This window comes from Cydia strobilella, chromosome 16 (assembly GCF_947568885.1).
Source record: "Cydia strobilella chromosome 16, ilCydStro3.1, whole genome shotgun sequence".
Taxonomy (NCBI): domain Eukaryota; kingdom Metazoa; phylum Arthropoda; class Insecta; order Lepidoptera; family Tortricidae; genus Cydia; species Cydia strobilella.
Genome location: NC_086056.1, coordinates 12,462,749 through 12,481,859, shown reverse-complemented (window position 1 = coordinate 12,481,859; position 19,111 = coordinate 12,462,749). Strand labels below are relative to the sequence as shown.

The 19,111-nt window shown below is 37.4% G+C and overlaps 1 protein-coding gene across 1 annotated transcript in view; it reads right to left on the bottom strand.

Moving 5' to 3' along the window:
- LOC134748595 (neural cell adhesion molecule 1-like) overlaps positions 1–19,111 on the bottom strand; it is a 137,664-nt gene that overhangs the window by 25,352 nt on the left and 93,201 nt on the right. Inside the window, exon 8 of the mRNA XM_063683386.1 lies at positions 18,578–18,728. Coding sequence (XP_063539456.1) covers positions 18,578–18,728 — 151 coding nt within the window. The remainder of the gene's footprint in view (positions 1–18,577; positions 18,729–19,111) is intronic.

Genomic DNA, 19,111 nt, shown 5'->3' with positions numbered 1-19,111 from the left:
GCACAACGTATCAGCATTGCGATACAGGAAATGCCGCCAGCATCTTTGGTTGGCCTCAAGGGCCTATTTTAGATTTAAGCTAGATATTAATTTCGTTTACGTAATACCACTGCTTGTAGCTTGCAGAAACTTGTATGTTAATAAAGAGGTTTAAAGGTTTAGTCGCACTGTCATAACATCATCAACACATCTCTGTATAAATTCGTTGTCGAAAGTCGTTGCGTTGGGTGAGGGCAACAATACCGATCCTTGTGGAGATCCTTGATGGACACCTTTATCAAGCAACCTGTCGGTTTTTATGCCAAAGCAACTTTTAGAAAAATATCGGAGAAAAAGGAAAGAAAGGAAATGAAAAATTAGTAGAAAAATAGTGAGCTTCATAAAACTTCCTTGCAAAATGTCAAGGGTAGTAGGTACAAACGAATTTCAACGGCAGTTTCAATTTGACATTTGAACAAGTAACAGTCAAAAAATATTTTTGTGACACCTTTTATTGCTGACTATACTTCTTATCATTTGCATGTCTATCAAGAACCTACCTCTCGAGATCTGACTAATGGCCCTAAAATCGATGTGTTTGTGTTTTTGCATCGAGGAGACCCGTTTGCTGCCTTCCGACTGCATCACCAGGTCAGCTGTATGTTAGCATATTATTTTGCCATCGAAATTAAGGAAGTACTCCAACTTTCAAGTGAGTTAAATATAGTATGAATTTTCTCAAATGATTTTTACGCCTCAGACCCTCATCTGTTAAACAAAAGCCGCCGGGTACCCGCCACCCCCGCATGGCCAGCCGCCGGGTAGCGGGCCCAAGCGGTTGAGAGCAAAATTCTGAAACTTGCTCGCAAATACCTGGGTACTGCCAGTAAATCCTCGTGTTACGTCCCGAAAGACGATGAGCCTAAGGGATAAAACATACACCAATGATACCTTTTGGAAAAGACAAGTGAATTATGAAGACTGATAGTCTCCTTACGAAGTTAACATATATTATCTACATCATCTTTCTTGCGATATCCCGGCATTTTGCCACGGCTCATGGGAGCCTGGGGTCCGCTTGACAACTAATCCTAAGAATTGACGTGGGCACTAGTTTTTAAGTAAGCGACTGCCATCTGACCTTCCAAACCAGAGGGGGAACTAGGCCTTGTTAGGATTATTCCGGTTTCCTCACGATGTTTTCCTTCACCGAAAAGCGACTAGTAAAATATCAAATGATATTTCGTACATAAGGTTGCCAGAGCTCAACGAGGGAGTGGAGTGTTAGGGTCGGCAACGCGCGTGTAATATCTCCGGTGTTGCAGGCGTCCATAGGCTACGGTAACTGCTTACCATCAGGCGGGCCGTATGCTTGATTGCCACCGACGTGGTATTAAAAAAAAAAGTTCCGAAAAACTCATTGGTAAGAGCCGGGGTTTGAACCCGCGGCCTACGGATTGAAAGTTGCACGTTCTTACCGCTAGGCTACCAGCATTTTTAACTTATATCTACGTATGTACTGTAAAAAAATGTATGCGTCTTCGATTTCGATTATATAAAAATGACAAGAAATACGACTGTCCTTGGATACCTCGATAACAGTCTACATTAAGTATTTGTCTGTGTACAGAAAGCTTACATATGTAAATAATAAGAAATTGCTTATGTTCATATTGTATTATCTATGTAAGTAAACATGAAGGCGATAACGGAAAATCGAAAAAGGTAGCCACGTGTTTCCACTTTACACGTTGGCTGCCCACCCCACTATAATACACCCACAATATTACTCCCTTAAGATTAGATAAGAGAGAAGAGAAGATAACGTGATCCCGATGCTCATGGCCACACAGAAGATTACGTAATCCCACTCGTGATGCTCATGGCCACACAGAGAAGATCACGTGATCCCACCGGTGATGCTTATGGCCACACAGAAGATTACGTAATCCCACTCGTGATGCTCATGGCCACACAGAGAAGATCACGTGATCCCACCGGTGATGCTCATGGCCACACAGAAGATTACGTAATCCCACTCGTGATCCTCATGGCCACACAGAGAAGAGTACGTGATCCCATCGGTGATGCTCATGGCCACACAGAGAAGATTACGTGATCCCACCGGTGATGCTCATGGCAACCAATGTATTAAGGAAAACGTTTCAGACTATTATCTTCTAAAAAGTAGGTACTTTATAAAGAGAACATCTCTATGGCTACGTAAACTTTATACATAGGTACAAAATTGTTATTTGTGTAAAAGCGAGCGAAATCAGTTTTTGTAATATACTGCAAGTAATGATTTTGCTTCCCAAGTTGAAGTAAAGATCTCCAATTTCACCATTTTGACAAGCAGACCCGTACAAACGATAATACGTTGCGTTATAAGGGAGGAATATTTAGTTTCGTATAGCGTTTTTTTTTTACGATTTTTATTTTGGCTAGTACATACCATATACCATTTTCAGTTCAAATATACTTTATTCACGTAGGTCTAGCAACAAGCACTAATGACTGGTAAGTATTATGTACATATAAGCTAATTATTAGAGCAATTTATTGATGTTAATATTATTCCATAATAATATTGAATTATTATACAGATCAAATTTAAAACTACGAATTTCACAAAATTTTCGTCAAGTATAAAAAAAAGATTATAAAAAATACTAGTCTAGAATGTTGAACTTAGTATTAAATTTGATCTGTATTATTATTATTAAATTCAATATTATTATGGAATAATATTAACATCCTTGATACACTGTCTGTTGTTTATTTATAAATGAAAAACAAGACGGCCTGCAATAAACCGAAGGTTCTTTCACTTTTGCCCGCGAGTCAGTTAATCGCAAACGCATAATAAAACATAAAACGATAGTGTGGTAATTACCGACCGAGGCGCTGAATGAAGGCGGCTGAAAGCGTTTGTTTGCTTCTCTTAAAGTGCAAAGGCAGTTCAGGTGAACACTTATCTGTGGAAGCGGTGACATTTTATTGGCCATTACCGACCTATAACGACGCCGCCCGAAGCGTCGCGACAAATAAACATTTGCGATTCCTGCTTAAATTGTTGCCAAAACGGTTCGCGCCGGGAATTCCCGCTCTAAATGTGTTACGGTTCGTCGGGCAGAAGCAAATAGAATTTATTAAAGTATATTTGGAAATTAATTTCCTTAGTCGTAATAGCTGGCGTGTTCCGTTGTGTCCGAAGTAGAGATCACAAGTTTTTACTAGATGTAGCATATAAGTTCGCGCATCACTCATATTCATACTAAAACAGCATATAGCCTCGTAAGGCCCCCATACGAGGCTATATGATGATATAAGACAAAACTTTCCTATTTTTAATATTAACATTGTTGTATAGTAAATTATGATAAATTTCGTATATTTGAGAAAGATATAAATGAATAAAATGCTACTTTTTGAACCAAATAAAGTACCATTTTATGTAGGTACATTGGGCCTTACGAGGATAGACCGTAAGTATAGAAAAATTCGCTACACTCACCTCACACATACCCAAAAGCTTGCGCACATGACAATGCGCTGGGTTGTACCTATTTAATTTAAGTTACTATGATTTAGACTTTAATATACGCCCCAAAATATCCTTGAAAAAAAATCTGAGAATATTGACGCCTTATCTAATGGGCGGGAATCCACCGTACGAACTGTTCGAATTGACCGCCCCGTTTTCTTTCGTCTTTCGTCAACTTTTACTAATAAGATAAAACAGATGTAAGGAAAACGGCAGCTGCGATAAGCTTCGCTCCGAAATATTAAAATGGACCGGAATAGCGGGTGATGGATAATTAGAAAATTGAATCGAGAAAAATAAACGTAAAAGATTTTCTTAGAAATGATTTTATAATATTAAACTACCGTGGGTAAACTACGAAGGCAAGGTCATATCCTCCCGGTATTTACTGGGTCTATATAAAATACTAAAAATAATATGGGTTTTCGGGGGCGAAAAATCGATCTAGCCTAGGTCTGCTCTAGGAAAACGCGCATTTTTAAGTTTTTATGTTTTCCGAGCAAAGCTTGGTCTCCCAGATATTTATTCTAATAAGTGACTTATTTTATCGCTTTATACTGACTTTCTTCTCTGCACCAATTTTAGTTTCTGTTTGATCCAATGGTTTAATAGTGGAGAATGCCTTAAGGCATTAAGCCCGTCATTTGTACTTTCTTGTGTTGTGCAATAAAGGTTACATGTCGATTATTTTGTTAAACAAAAAGTTTGTTCTCAAACTTTTAGGACGTTCAATTAAATGTCCTATTTAGACAGCCACACAAAGACCAATTTAAGTGCTAACTTCGGTTAGGCCCTATTCGGGCCGCAATAATTATTCTAATAACGTATTTATTTGGGCTTTGGGCTTTGGGCTGTATAGAGGACAAATGTCGAGCACGGGTGGCTTTTAAGCCTTAAGGAGCCGCTGTACATGAAAAAATATTATATTTATGATGAAAACACGTGCTAACAGCATCACTCTTGACTGATTATGGATGGACCTTTTGTCTTTGGTATAAGGTTCACGAATCGTACAAAGAATAAATGTACTGTCAGCCTCAAAAGTAGCGGATCAGATTAATAATAAATATTTGGGGACAATCTTACACAGTTTTTCTTTATACCACGTCGGTGGCAATCAAGCATACGGCCCGCCTGATGGTAAGCAGTTACCGTAGTCTATGGACGCCTGCAACACCAGATATATTACATGCGTTGCCGACCCTTTAAAAACCTGTACACTCCTTTTTTGAAGAACCCCATACTGTAGCCCCTCGGGAAAACCTCGGCAGGGAGCTCATTCCACAGCCGAAGCGTCCGCGGGAGGAAATTCCTCTTAAACCGCACCTGTTTTAGTTACCTACCTGCGGCGCGGGATGAATCAATCCTTTGATACCTATAGAAGTGTCCTACGTCGGCGATCTCGTTGCGAACGCGAACACCGTGAGCCCGCCGCGGAAGTTGTTCGCTTACATAAGACGCAGCGTAAGAGGTTGCGTTGTTCGTTCGTTCGTTGTTCCTAACAAATCGAACAGCAGTCCCACTAAGAAGGACAAAGCCAAATTAATCCTACAAGCCGAGTGACGACCGGAGTCGGTGTAAGCTCCGTCTTTGTCTGCTCTTGACCTACATTTTATTATACAGGATGAAATCTTAGACGTGATCTGAATTAATAATATAAAAAAAATATTTAGGTAAGGAAGGACTCCTTAGAGTCACATGAACCCGCCGCCAAAAAGCCACTCTCGTGCAATCGAAATTACGCTCTCATTTTGAAACGAAATGCTTAAAGTTCATGAAAATTTAGGTAATACATTAGAGTTTTCGTTGCTAAAATCGTTATGTTATCGCTTTAATTTTTATGTATAAGTACAAAATGGCGGTTACCAGTAAAAATGTTTTACTGACACTGGATTGCTACTTATTGTTTAAATTTATAAATTATAGATGAAGTTGACACTTACCTCAATACCTGTTTCAAGTTACCTCTGTATTAGGAGAGTTGAAACAGATCGGATTGATGAAGAAAACAAATGTTTTTAAATAGTTCCAAGTACAATATGGTGTTACTGTTTTGGGTGGTAAATGATTATGAAATTTGCTATCAAATGATACAGACTTCGTAAATCTAGCTTCTAATAAAACAGAGTTATGACCGAAAAAGTAAACTTTGTGTCAACTCTCCTTGATGTCCCCCTACTTACAGTCGCTTCCAAAGTTATCACATGTCAGTCAGTGTCACTGTCACGAATGTAAAAAAATATCTAATTTCCTAGATGGCTTCGCCGCAAGGCATGATGGAAATATTTGCGACGAATAATCTCTCTTTTTTCAACCTTATACATCTGCGAGAGCTACTACTGTCGTGTTTTTCTAAACACCTTGTTATTGGGTATTTCTTCACATTTTAACACTATCTTGAACTGTAACTTATAAAAATTCCACAAACTATATTTTTTTAGATTTAGGGTAATTTGTTTATACGTAGTTAGTTATTAGTATTACGTACATAAATAGTTGAAATTCTGCGCTACCAAATCTCATGTGATAGACACTGGCTCAGTGAATTTGGAAACATTTGTAAGCAAAGGTCCAACTCGTATTAAAAGCTCGTATCAAGAGAACTAAGTTCTCGTAATTAAAGCTGTTAGTGCGACAACACCAACAGTTGACATTCACGCCGAAAACTAAGCCAAAACCTAAACTAGTGGAACTAGCGGTCGCACAAATAGAAAGCTGCACGCTATTTATTTCTATAGAACGTGGTTTGACTATATATTGTTTTGTGTTAGACATTATCCATACTTTTTGACCAGATGAATGGTTCATGATTCAGAATCATTGTCATACCCCAGTTTGACGGGTGCAATTTGGTTTAATGACGTAAGTACAGTAGGCGTATTATGGATAGTTTTATCCACGTGAACGTGATAAAATAACTGTCACTTTTTAACACCGCGGGATAGAAAGTGACCGACACCGTTTTATCACGCTGTCACGTAGACAAGGACAACCCACATGTCCGTTCAGCGGTGGCAGCATGGTTCCATTTTTATCGCCTGTCACTATGCCTGTCACTTTCGCACATATACTTCTTAGAACGTGACAGGCATGGTGATAGGTGATAAAAATGCGGCCGTGGACAGGTGAAACTTACTTTAAATTTAAATTTCGATAAAATGATGACGAGTGATTCGAGTAGGTATTTATTTGCAAAAAATAAGTAGGTACCTACCATAGTTACTTGTATTTATTTGCAAAAAATAAGTAGGTACCTACCATAGTTACTTCAGTGGTATATTTAGGTATATCACAGTTGGTTGCTTATTCTGCTATTTGTCATATACATTTTGTAAGCATGCAATAGAAAATCGCATTGCAACTTCATACAACTTGGTACAGTTTTTGGGTCCTCATTTAGTTAGCATTTAGGGCCGGTACAGACGGACTGCAACTTGTATGGGAACTCGAATCGAATTTTTGTATGGGAACTGCAACCCGACTGTAATTTGTATGGAAACTGCAACCCGACTGCAATTTGTATGGGAACTGCACGCCGACGTCGCAATTGGCGTGCAGTCGGCATGCAGTTCCCATACAATTTCCAGGCAGGTTGCAGTTCCCATACAAATTGCAGTCGGGTTGTAGTCCGTCTATATCGGCCCTTAGGGTTATCCTTAGTGTCCGACGGAAGCATGATTTTTATGCTGAAACCTACCGAAACCGAAAGTTAGGTCGGACCCTACTAAAAAGTACAGTTTCGGCGTGGGCGAAAGGTTCGGCAGTTTTTTGGCCAAAACCAAACCTTTGGCCGTAACATGATTGTTATGCCGAAACCGGAACCGAAATTTCGGTCGGACACTGTTATCCTATATAATTCCGCCTTATATAAAGTTCGTTGCTGCCTTCAGTATGTTGTACCTCGACCACAGAGTAAATTAGACCGAATCAGCTCCAACAAGTCCGATGCGGTTTATCCGTGCGATGGAAAGTTTCGTCGCAGTACAGAATACGCCTAACATCCGTGTTTAGAAACAAAAATTCAATATGTCTAAAAGCCATCTAAATGCGTTCAATTCTCATAGATAGGTACTCTTCGATATGTTCCTTAATAGGAGAAATTCCACAAAGAGAAATCAACAAAATGATGTTTCCAATTACGTCACCACAAGACCTCAATAATTGCAAATAAAACTATATAAAGCAACTTTCATTACAAAATAACACTTGGAAATATTTGGCTACGTAAAATGAAACATATTTTCTAAATACTAAATTTAGTTACAGAAGTTAGCCTTTTGAACTTGATGGGACAACGAAAGATTTATGACTCAAAGAAAACATGTTTTCTAAAGCATTCTTGATTTGCAATGTCGACGAGTAAATTTATAACGAGTAAATTTATTTTGAGATTAGGTTTTTATTTGCTTGCAATGGAAACATTGGACCTATGGACAATCGACACAAAAAAGATCATAAAGGTGTCAGTCCGTTCTTTTCCCAAGGATTAACAATTCGAACGGACACTAATATCAGACTGACATCTAACTGATGTCATTCAAATATCGTGCATTTCGCTTGTACTTTTCCGTACGCGTGTATTGGCGCGGACAAGACGCACGATCCCATAAAACCTTCCAACTATAGGTCAAAAGCTCCCAACTATGGTCCAAAATTAACAGCAATTTATTCGTTCAGGTGAGACTTTTACTGTATTTTTTGTAGTTCTAAGGCAAAGTATGTTTATAAATGAAAGAAAAAGACAGAGTAAACCAAAAGGAACATTGGTATTGATACTTAATTTTTAATACAGTTGCTCAAAAAGTGCTACTTTACGTAGCGTGCGGAAAGTTGGTTTTCGCGAACTAGTGCTTTTTACTTTTCCAATTTTTTTAAGTTTATACTTGTTCCAATTCATGACTACTTATTGATGAGTGTTAATATTAGTTTCCTTTAAACGTCGTAATCAAAAACTTTCATTGAAGTGGGTTCAATAATAATAACACCTAGCTAAAAAAACACCTCTTCATAATGTCAATGTCAATGATGTCACAGAATTAATAATATAAAAGTTTCGAATTCCTTTATTTGTTGTTTGTCTTATTTTTTCGCAACTGTTTTAAAAAAACGTCGTTCGATACACGTGCGGAAATGTCATACTTTCCGCACTAGCATCGAAATGTACTATTTCTTTAGAAGTTGTGGACCATAGTTGCAGTATTGTACTAAAGTTAGGTTTTACGGTAACTAAATAATATGATTCAAATATCGTTCTAATGTCAGTGTACGTTAAAATTGGCCTGTGGCTCTGGCGGTGCAAAGGAGCAACGCAACCATAGCAGATGCGGGTGACTCGTAAGGTGTTTATATTAATTTGATTATTGTATATAAGTAGTATAAGTGTAACTACACTTATACTTATATATAAAACATCGTAAATAAAACTATATTTTTAATAACAAGTAAATATTTTAAAACTTTAAAATATTTACTTGTTATTAAAAATATAGTTTTATTTACGATGTTTTTTATTTATTTCAAAAAAATATTGATATATGCAAAATTCACCGAGACTAAGCTCAGTTTGCCGCATGACTTAGTATCAAAAGTTATACGAAATCCATTACTCCCTGGGAACTAATATCAGACATTAGTCTGAAGGCTTCGTAATATACTTTACGACCAAGTATGATGAGAAACAAATCAATACCTTTGTATATTATCATGTTAAAGTACACACCTAAACTTAAAATAAACCTTTCTAACAGTTACCCGCTCCGCAAATCAAGGCTCGCATTTATGAGCCCGCGGGGGCTCCTTCAAAATAAATAACGGTGGAAATAAAACAAACATTGAAACGTACAAAATACATTTTAATTAGAATCCGGTAGGTGATGCGCGTTCTTACGCAGCTGTGGCAAGCTAAAACTGAGTAGGTATATGAGGGTTACCAATAAATAAATAAAACACATTAAATATTATATTAAAACGGGACACTAATTTATTTTAAGTTGAAATCAACACACTTATTAACGCATGCTCTTGTTGAAGGTCCTCGTTATGAAATGAAACATGTCAAGCAATCTTCTTTTTAACATACGTGAGTGACCCATTTATTAAAACGTATTTCACCTTTTATTGGTGTTTTTTTTACACGTATTGCTTGCTTGACATATATTTAATTGTCGGTGTCTCACGGAGGGTTTGATATAAAAAATATATAATTTTGTATAAACCAAAATACAAAGCAAGTTAGATTTTAATCTTGTGACCTAGATTTTATAAGGGACCGTTGTCGCTTTGTTTAGCTGCGAGAAAAAATGTACACAGAAACTTTTTACAAAAAGCCGGTTCGCATGCGCTGTTCTATGTTTATGTATCCGTTTCAGTGTAAAATATTTGTGTTGTTTAGATTTACGGTGCTAGAATATTTATTTATTTTCGTAATCAAGTCAAAATGCGACAATGTGAAGTTACTTACTTCATTGTGCTTTCGAAAGTGCTTTCTTTTCTCCCTCAATTGCTCCAAGGTTAACTGGAAGAGATCCCTGAAAGGGATAAGTACGCCTTTGTACAAATGATGTTTTTTCTTGTTTTATGTTTCTTTTTGTACAATAAAGAGTTTTGCTGCTACTACTATACATAAATAATAGAATTTAAACTGTCGTGAGACATACTAACATTAAAATAATTATTACGGCATAGGCTCACGTGTTTTAGTCTCTCGCGCGACATGTTTCGGAGAGCCTAATTCTCCTTTCTCAAGTACTATCTAATAGTGCGAGTAGCGTTCACGACGTCCGTGCTTCGCATACTGTGACACGTGAGTCTAAACCGTAATAATCATTTTAATATAAGTACATAAATACTCTAGATGAGATAGAACGCCTATATTTTATTTCTTTATGTTTAAATTTACAGTGTTATGCTCTCTAAAACCTACTTCAAGGACGAGGAGATCGATTAGCCTGATGGATTTTTATGCAGGTATAATTTATTGTCCTACTTAATTAACGAAATTGTACTTAATGCATGTATGCAGAATTATGAATTGGAGTAATTTACCTTTGTCAATTAATTATATCTGACATTATCAGAGATTTGCTGATAGAAAAATGATTCTTTCATATTTACTCATGAAAGTATAATCCGTTTTCATAGATTTATTTCATGAGTAACTATCGCGGTAACCGAAGACAATATTATTTTCATATTTACTGTTAAACGAAATAAAGGTCATATACAAAGGTAATAAAAAACCGGCCAAGTGCGAGTTGCACTCGCGCACGAAGGATTCCGTACCAGTACACAAAAAATCACGTTTGTTGTATGGGAGCTCCACTTAAATATTTATTTTATTATGTGTTTAGTATTTGTTGTTAAAGCAGCAACAAAAATACATCAACTGTGAAAATTTCAACTGTCTAGCTATCACGGTTCATGAGATACAGCCTGGTGGCAGAAGACAGCGGAGTCTTAGTAATAGGGTCCCGTTTTTGCCCTTTGGGTACGGAACCCTAAAAATAACCAAGGGTTCAGTAAAGGTCATACACAAAGGAAAAATTACCGGGGCTGGAATCGAACCAGCGTCCTCCGTTCACATTTACTGTTATTGTAATAATTTTGATTATATTTTAAACATGCATACATAATATCATAATGGTTGTATAGGTACCGGGTTCTGATCTCGCGACGCGCGCCTGCCGACGTAAAATGATGTATTCCGGTTACGCCTCGCGGGACTAATCTCGGTGCTATAAATTATACGTAACATTACGTATATTTGCATCTACGTATAGCATTTTATTCGGCTTTGGCGACACTTGTGTATGTATAGTATTTCTTACTTCGGAATGTTCAAATATTTTTATAATGGGTATCGGGATTAGTGAAAACTCTTATGAAGAAGGCTGAAGACTTTTGAACTTTGAAGTGAAAGCCTATTAGCGAGATATGATATAAAAGGATTATTTAGGGTCAGCTAGGGGTGCATTTGATTATGCGTATTCATGTCAATTTGTTCCAAATGTTTGTTAGACGATATATTGTATATTGTTTTTATCCGATCCAGCATAACGTTGACCCAATATAGCGTGTATTAGAAACGCTGTATGTTAGGTATGAAACTATAAGCATCCACATCTGAAATTTGTATTTTTCTGCTAAATAGGTAAGCCAGTTTTGATACGATTCTTAAACACGACCTTATTGCCAGTGTCCCAGAGGCGTGTAAATATATACTACTGAAACGTTGGCTTGTAAAGATGTGTGTGAACTCGACTCGACCGAGGTGAGTTGTGACAGAGGAGAGTTGTGACATAGTCGAGTCTTTGGAAGCTCGCAAAAGCGCGCGTTTGTTAGTTCAAGTTACTAGCTAACAAACGCGCAATGTTGTGAGCTCGCTAACAGTTAATAGGTTCCAGGAAACGACAATGTCACAACTTTTCTCTGTCACAAGTCACCTCGGTCTCCCCTACCTACCAAAACCAAAATCGACTTGTAGGGGTATAGCATTTGTAGAATAAAATGTGGTGTAATTCATGTACACCTACAATGCGGTGACCTCATGGCCTTCGTAAACGTTTTATAAAGCTTCTCTTGGGTGGCAGTCTATGAATTCACATCTCGTTGTCCCATAAACAACATGTCATTGTTAGTTTGCATCTAGCTTTGATGCTGCCTTTGACTCTGGCAGGGACCAAATTCACAAACGAAATTCATTTGTACCATGCCACTGCCTGGACAATTCTATTTGTGTGGTATCGCATGTGTGTTGGTGTCATAAATGTCATGATGTGCAAAATCGGGACTTAGTTTTATGGCTCCGTATTATTCGCAGATCTACAATGACGGTTATGCTTAAAGATAATAGGAGTGTGTGTGTAACCACTTTTAAGCTTCATAGCGGCTGCTTGAATGTACCAAAACGTAAGGTTAGCGGACTAAAAATACGAAAAACTGTATTCAGGAGATCTTGAAATACTGTTACAAACGGACATCATTTATGCAATCAATACCTACTTAAAATGACACGACATTATTCCGATTTTGGTCGCATTTTTGATATTTAACAGGCAATCTTGTACATTTGTAGACCTGTGGTAATTAAAATCTTCGATAGATGGCGTTGACTAAGCAAGGTGGCGTATATTTTTCGGTACTTGTATTGTCAAAAGAAGTATGTTGTAAAAAAAACATGAGCTTATGATGTTGTTTTTATTGTACTTTTCCAAGGCTCTTAATAAGAGAGGATGCAAGCTAACTAAGTTTATGCAACAAATTAAGAGAATTGTAAAATTAATATGTGACGTTTTCAAGCAAAAGGTACCACATTGTCGCTTGTCGATAAGGTTGATTTCTAATTGAAGCTATATGGAAATAGCGCCTTACTGACAAGCGACAATAAGTAGGTACCGTTTTGATTGAAAATGGCACATATTATCAAGCGGTAACCTTTATGGCAACTACAAACTGTCAGCGCTGTTTTATTTTTAACTAAGTACGTAATTAAAACTGTTGTTTAAATAGTTCACTAGCCCTACCACATTATTACTGAGCAGTTATAATTGTGGGGTAAGCCCACGTTGTGTATTTCGTAAAACTAATGTATACTCCACCGAAATCGAGTCCATAATTTGCTATCGTCTAATATCTAATTATTGAGGTATTGAGCCGGAATGTTCCTTGTTCTAATTAAAGATACGTTGACATTTCCATGTTTAATGTTAATTTCGTCCGTAGTAGAGTTGTGCCGTTCCCGGTAACATTCCCCATTTTGTATGTGGAATGTTACCGAGCGAGAAATTTCCCCGTCCAAAATGGGGAATGTTACCGGGAACGGCACAACTCTAGTCCGTAGTTCGCTCGCCTCCGTTTAACGGTCTTTTTAATAAGTATATTTTGGTTTATTTTAGATCATGTTGTACTTTTACCTCGATCTTTTAATGCCTTTAACTGACTTAATTGAAATTAAAGCGGTGAAGAATTATTTTTAATTTATTTAAAGTAGTAATAGTTAAGTAATAAAAATAGGCATGAGTAATCTTAGTACTGTAATGAGCAGCATCGATTAACAAAGGGAAGCCATATCAACTTCGACATATTTTTGAGAAAAATAACGCTATCGCACAGATTAATAAATAGTTACTACGTAACAGATACATCATTCCGATACAAAAGCGAAAATACCTACGCTATAATAGCCTACAAAATCTTAATAATAATACCTGCTGCTCAGGACGAGAAGAAATGTACCATAAGTACGCGCACAAAGAGTCGAGACTGCCTTGCTCGCCGTGCGAGCCACGTGCCAACGCGTCATCGTAAGAATGCGCTAGGGTTGTATTGTTACTTATGTTATTATTGTAATAAAACGAATGTTGCGAATCAACCATATTTTATATTAGTCAATCAAATATTTAAAAACAACACTTATAATACCTGACTCAAAAAACTCCTTAATTTACGATTTATCTACTTATGTTCAAAGAAATAAATAGTGAAAAATTCATAGATAGATTTAAAATACTACTCATCTTTCTTCGTCTCTCGGAAATGAAAAAACCGGCCAAGTGCGAGTCGGACTCGCCCACCGAGGGTTCCGTACTTTTTAGTATTTGTTGTTATAGCGGCAACAGAAATACATCATCTGTGAAAATTTCAACTGTCTAGCTATCACGGTTCATGAGATACAGCCTGGTGACAGACGGACAGCGGAGTCTTAGTAATAGGGTCCCGTTTTTACCCTTTGGGTACGGAACCCTAAAAAAACGACAAATTTTCTTTTGTTTTTTGACTTTTACACCCATCTACTGCACAATAATTACGTGGTTTCGGCATTTCGAAGCGTAAGCGCGGGAAACGTGCGGTGCGAGCGCTCAGGCGGGCGTTCGGCGGCCCTCTGTCGATTATATCGTCGACGATACACCGAGCGGTAGGCATATAGCACGTGGCCTTGAGCGAGTGAAGGAGGCCTGCTATCGCCTATAACCATTTCAAGATAACATTATACATAAAACTAGTAACCGTCTCGCGATTTAAAAAATAGTGACAGAAACGAGTCTTAAATAAATAATTTAAATTAAGAATAACTCATTTAAAATGTAACAATGCCTAACTAGTGTTTTCTAACGATACCTAAGTTGAAGCCTTGAAATGATAAATCGCAATTGTATGTTGACATAAAAGACACAAAGCGACGCCCACCAGCTTACTCGTATCCTAACGAAAGGGAAATGTACATATTTCTGGGCAACATCCCTAAAAAGACAAGAAGTAATGATATTAAACGTTAGGTGGGGTATATATTTCTCAGCCTATTGTGTTCGCCGGACAAAGGTCCCTTTTTTCTTGTCCGCATCCACTTCCGACCACCCTTTCAACGTACATTCCCACCCTTTTGTCTATCTTCGCATCGCTCGACATTTTCGGTTCCCAGTGATATGCAACGGTACACTGCATAGTTCCGCTCGCACTCTTTATGACTAGCTCTTGCATTTCTTTGTCCGCGTTTCCAAGTTATTGCATTTTCACCTAGTATTCAAGTTGAAGCGATCACGGTACGGCAATAAAAGAGAAATTCTTTTATAAATTTTGCCACGTTTCTCTATATTGCAGCTTCAAGTTTTTATCACAGCATCAAAGAATATCGGGTCATATAAAAATAATTGTCGCTTTATAAGCGGAAGAGTTCTGAGAGGGAGCTAATTTTAGCACGATACTGCAGTTGAAGCTAAAAGACTCACTCACTATGAGATTTAAATGGATATACGTCATTTTTGGTTAGGACGGTAGCTTGGAAAGTGTCGTACGCGGCAGACGCGCTGAGCAAGTGCTAAGTAGCAATGATAATTAAAGTTAACGACCTTACGGATGTGCTAACTGTTCAGGCCCGCACCCCTTTATCGCTTACTGCGCAATATTCGTTCCTAGAATGATGCGACCAGGCACAGATCACTTCTCTACAGACGAAGCATAGTTATAAGATGACTCGCCCTCACCTTTCTTGCTAATCTAAAGGCAAATACCGCTTTTTGCAGTAAGGCTCCGGATAAGTACATGAAATAGTACATCGCTTGCGTTGCGTTTTCTACTTAAATGCGATGTACAGTCAGCATTAATAGTAGAGGATAAAACAAATTGCCAAAAATAGCTGCAGCTACCCTTAATACTCTTATATGTATATGTACACATATTTACAGTTGGCGTACAAAAGTATGTGCCATACTCTGTTTTACTACGGATATTGGGTATATATCTGGTTTTGTAAAGCTATAAGAGAATGGTAATGGTCACATCTATTACTATTGATGACGATGACTCAGAGAGCCGGTTTATTATAACGCGACCGCTTATTTCAGTAGCTACTACGTATACGTGAAAATAATTTACAAATTACGTTTATTTTAAGTTTTAAAAATCCATAAAGGTACAAAAGATTGTGTTTCAATTAGGTGGTGCAACTCGACTTTGCAAGTAGCACTATGTTTAGTGACAGTGAGTTACGTATACCTATATGCTTCATAATCTAGTCTACAGAAGGAAGTCTGCTCCCAAAGAAGTAACGCTAATTCCGTTACGCTCACGGAGTTAGGCAGTTGATTGTCAAAATTATAAAGCAATCAGCGGGCAATTTGCTTTTGGGCACTAGGGGTGAAATTGGATTATGAACTCTTGGAAACAAAAATTGCTTGTAGCTGGAAACTGGCAGTTTGCTATTAGAATCAATAATAGAATTGACATTGATACTTCAAACAAGTCCAGATATAATGTTATATTATGCACATACGGACTACACAGGACAAAATCCGGGCATGCATGATCTGGTATATCTTTTTACCGGATGCACATATTTAAGCGGTTCTTTTATTTTAATAATTTGTAATTATAGTACTATCTACTGAAAATACAACCATATTACAATAATATGGGCTTCTGTAAGTTTTCGCTGAATATATTATTCCATCATACCTTAAATTTTTTGTACCGCGTTTTTTTTTCACTCGTTTCCTGTTACAATGCTACAATTTTATTTACATTTTTATAAGCTGTTGTATGCTCATAAAAATGCGATATTACCAAAAACCTCCTTTTTGAAACTCTTTTCTACTTGAGGTAGCCAGAAAGACTTTCGACTCCAAGACCTGAAAGTCGTTTTTATATGGGAGGCATATTTTTGTGAGTCAAAATTAGAAAAGTTTTAAATATTGTGAAAAGATAATGTTCATTGACTAATGAGTTATAATTTGGCTTGTATAAATAAAAATAATATATTTTTTTATAGCAGAATTAGGTAAAGACTGTCAGAAGACCGTGTACAAAATATATAGGTACTGTGGAATATATAATAGTCTTAGTCACAGACAACCTAATGTTAAATTATTTTTACAGTACATATGGTGCTACTTTCTCGCACTAGTGCGTAAAAGAGCACTTTTCGTGCATATGTCAGAAGTTTAAAGGGCCATATGTACTGTAAAACGTTGTACGATACACGTGCGAATAGGTAGTTCGCAACTCGTGTCGAATTTCCTCTTTTCCGCACTTGTATCGTAAATAACTATTGTAATTTTATTATGTAGTTTGATAACCACAGATTATTAAAAAAAGTGCTGCTTGATAATGCACATTCATTTAAAATATTTACCATATCATGCATGCCCAGATTTTGTCCTGTACAGTCTTTAAAAATATATATTATTATTACGTACTCGTAAGTGCTACTGTCGATTATTTTATAAAATATAACTGGATGCAATAATGTAGGTACACTATGCAATTTTCAGTTTGACAAATAATACGTCAAAAAGTTGTATTGTGTTAATATAATTATAGTAGTATTGTTGATTTTCTTGTCATATTTTTATCATTAATCTAATATACATATAAAAACGCGTCATCGTAAACCTTATCGAAATACACGGAGGTTGATATTACACTATAACCATGCGCGTCTCTTGACGTTTTTGCCGGTCAAAGGGTTAAACTAAAAAGGCTGCATCAATTAATTAATTTACCTCCTTTTTTCTCTTCATGCCAGAACGCAAATTTGATTTATTCATAACTAAATGCTCTAGCAGTCTAGGCCAAAATAAACGATATTCGAATTCAATTAGTTTGTTCCTCGTCTTACTTAAGGCAGCAAAGAAAAATATAAGACCAGTATTAAATTCCGAAAGATTCTTTGACTACAGACAAGTCAGACAACGCATATATTTGTAAAAGCTGAGAAAAGCGTAGGAGTAAACACTAAATTAATGAGACCGCTTTGTTTCGTGCTCATTATTATTCTTAGGTAAACGTGATTGTGAATATCGTGATTGCGCTCAATTTAAATATAAATGCGAAAGTAATTCTGTCGGTCTGTCTGTTACCATTTCATGCTTAAACCGCTTAGCCGATTTAGATAAAATTTGGTGTAGAGATTGTTTGAGGCCCGGGACATAGGACAGTTTTTATCAATACTCATCATCATTCCACGCAGATAAAGTCGCGGGCAGAAGCTAGTGTTTACTTAATACATTTTTACAGTAAGTGGTAGACTTATATACTTTCTTTCAATCCTAATTATAGTACAGGCCAAAAGCATCCAAGACCACTGACGGGGAGCATCGTTAGGGCAGATGGCGGGACGATCTTGACGGATATGATGCCAGTACCTATTCTTCCAATCGCGCGGTGTATAACAGATGCTTTATCGCGTAGATAATAGCGTCTATCATATATTAACTGGACATGTGTCAACGAGGAAGCTAATAAATTGATAATTGATTACGCGCGGGGAGGACGGGCGCCGGGCGCTAGCGAGCGACACGTCGCGCACGTTTCCTCAGTTCTTACACTAAATGCCACCAAAGTGAGGACTTTGTCGTAAGAACTCAGCTCAAGCCTCGGCAAGCCTTTTCTTCCCTTCGGGGTAAAAAAAAATCATATTTAAGGTCTGTGTGACCTTTCGGAGAAGTGGTTATCTGTCAGACCCCAGCGTACTGTAACCTTTATAACGTTTATAGGTTATACTTTGAGAGAACGAAAACTATACATGGTCCTTGTAGGCCAAGTTAAACCAGTACTCACATACGACGTCCAGTTTGAACGAGTCCTCTATACTCTGTCCCGGCAACGCGCTGTTATCGGCCTGGCACTTGAGCTGCGACCCGTCGTCTTCGGGCAGCGGCATGAACTCTATCGTGCTGCTTACCCACGTCTCGTTTTGGGCTTCTACTTTCTAGAAACAAACATAAATGGTGAATTGAATGAAGTTGATGTCGGAGTTCACTTTTATTGGAACTATACAGTCAGTTGGGTGGCACGGTCTATCCCGGTCAATATAAGTCTAGTGAAACTAACCGTGAATCATTCAAAACTCTTATAGGTATACAGTATGGAGAATCAAACGCTTAAGGTCAAATGGGACCTTGTTTTTTCTAGGATATGGCGTAATGGTAAGAGACCGTTCCAGAGTTGTATTTGAGGTAGGTACCTAAAAGAAGTTTCCCGACGGAAGCACTTGCCGAAAACTGACTTTACAAGTTACAAGAGGTATTTTTGTAAGTAACTAACTTAAAAACTAGTTGGCTAGATAAAAATACACAGGACGGAATTCATCTC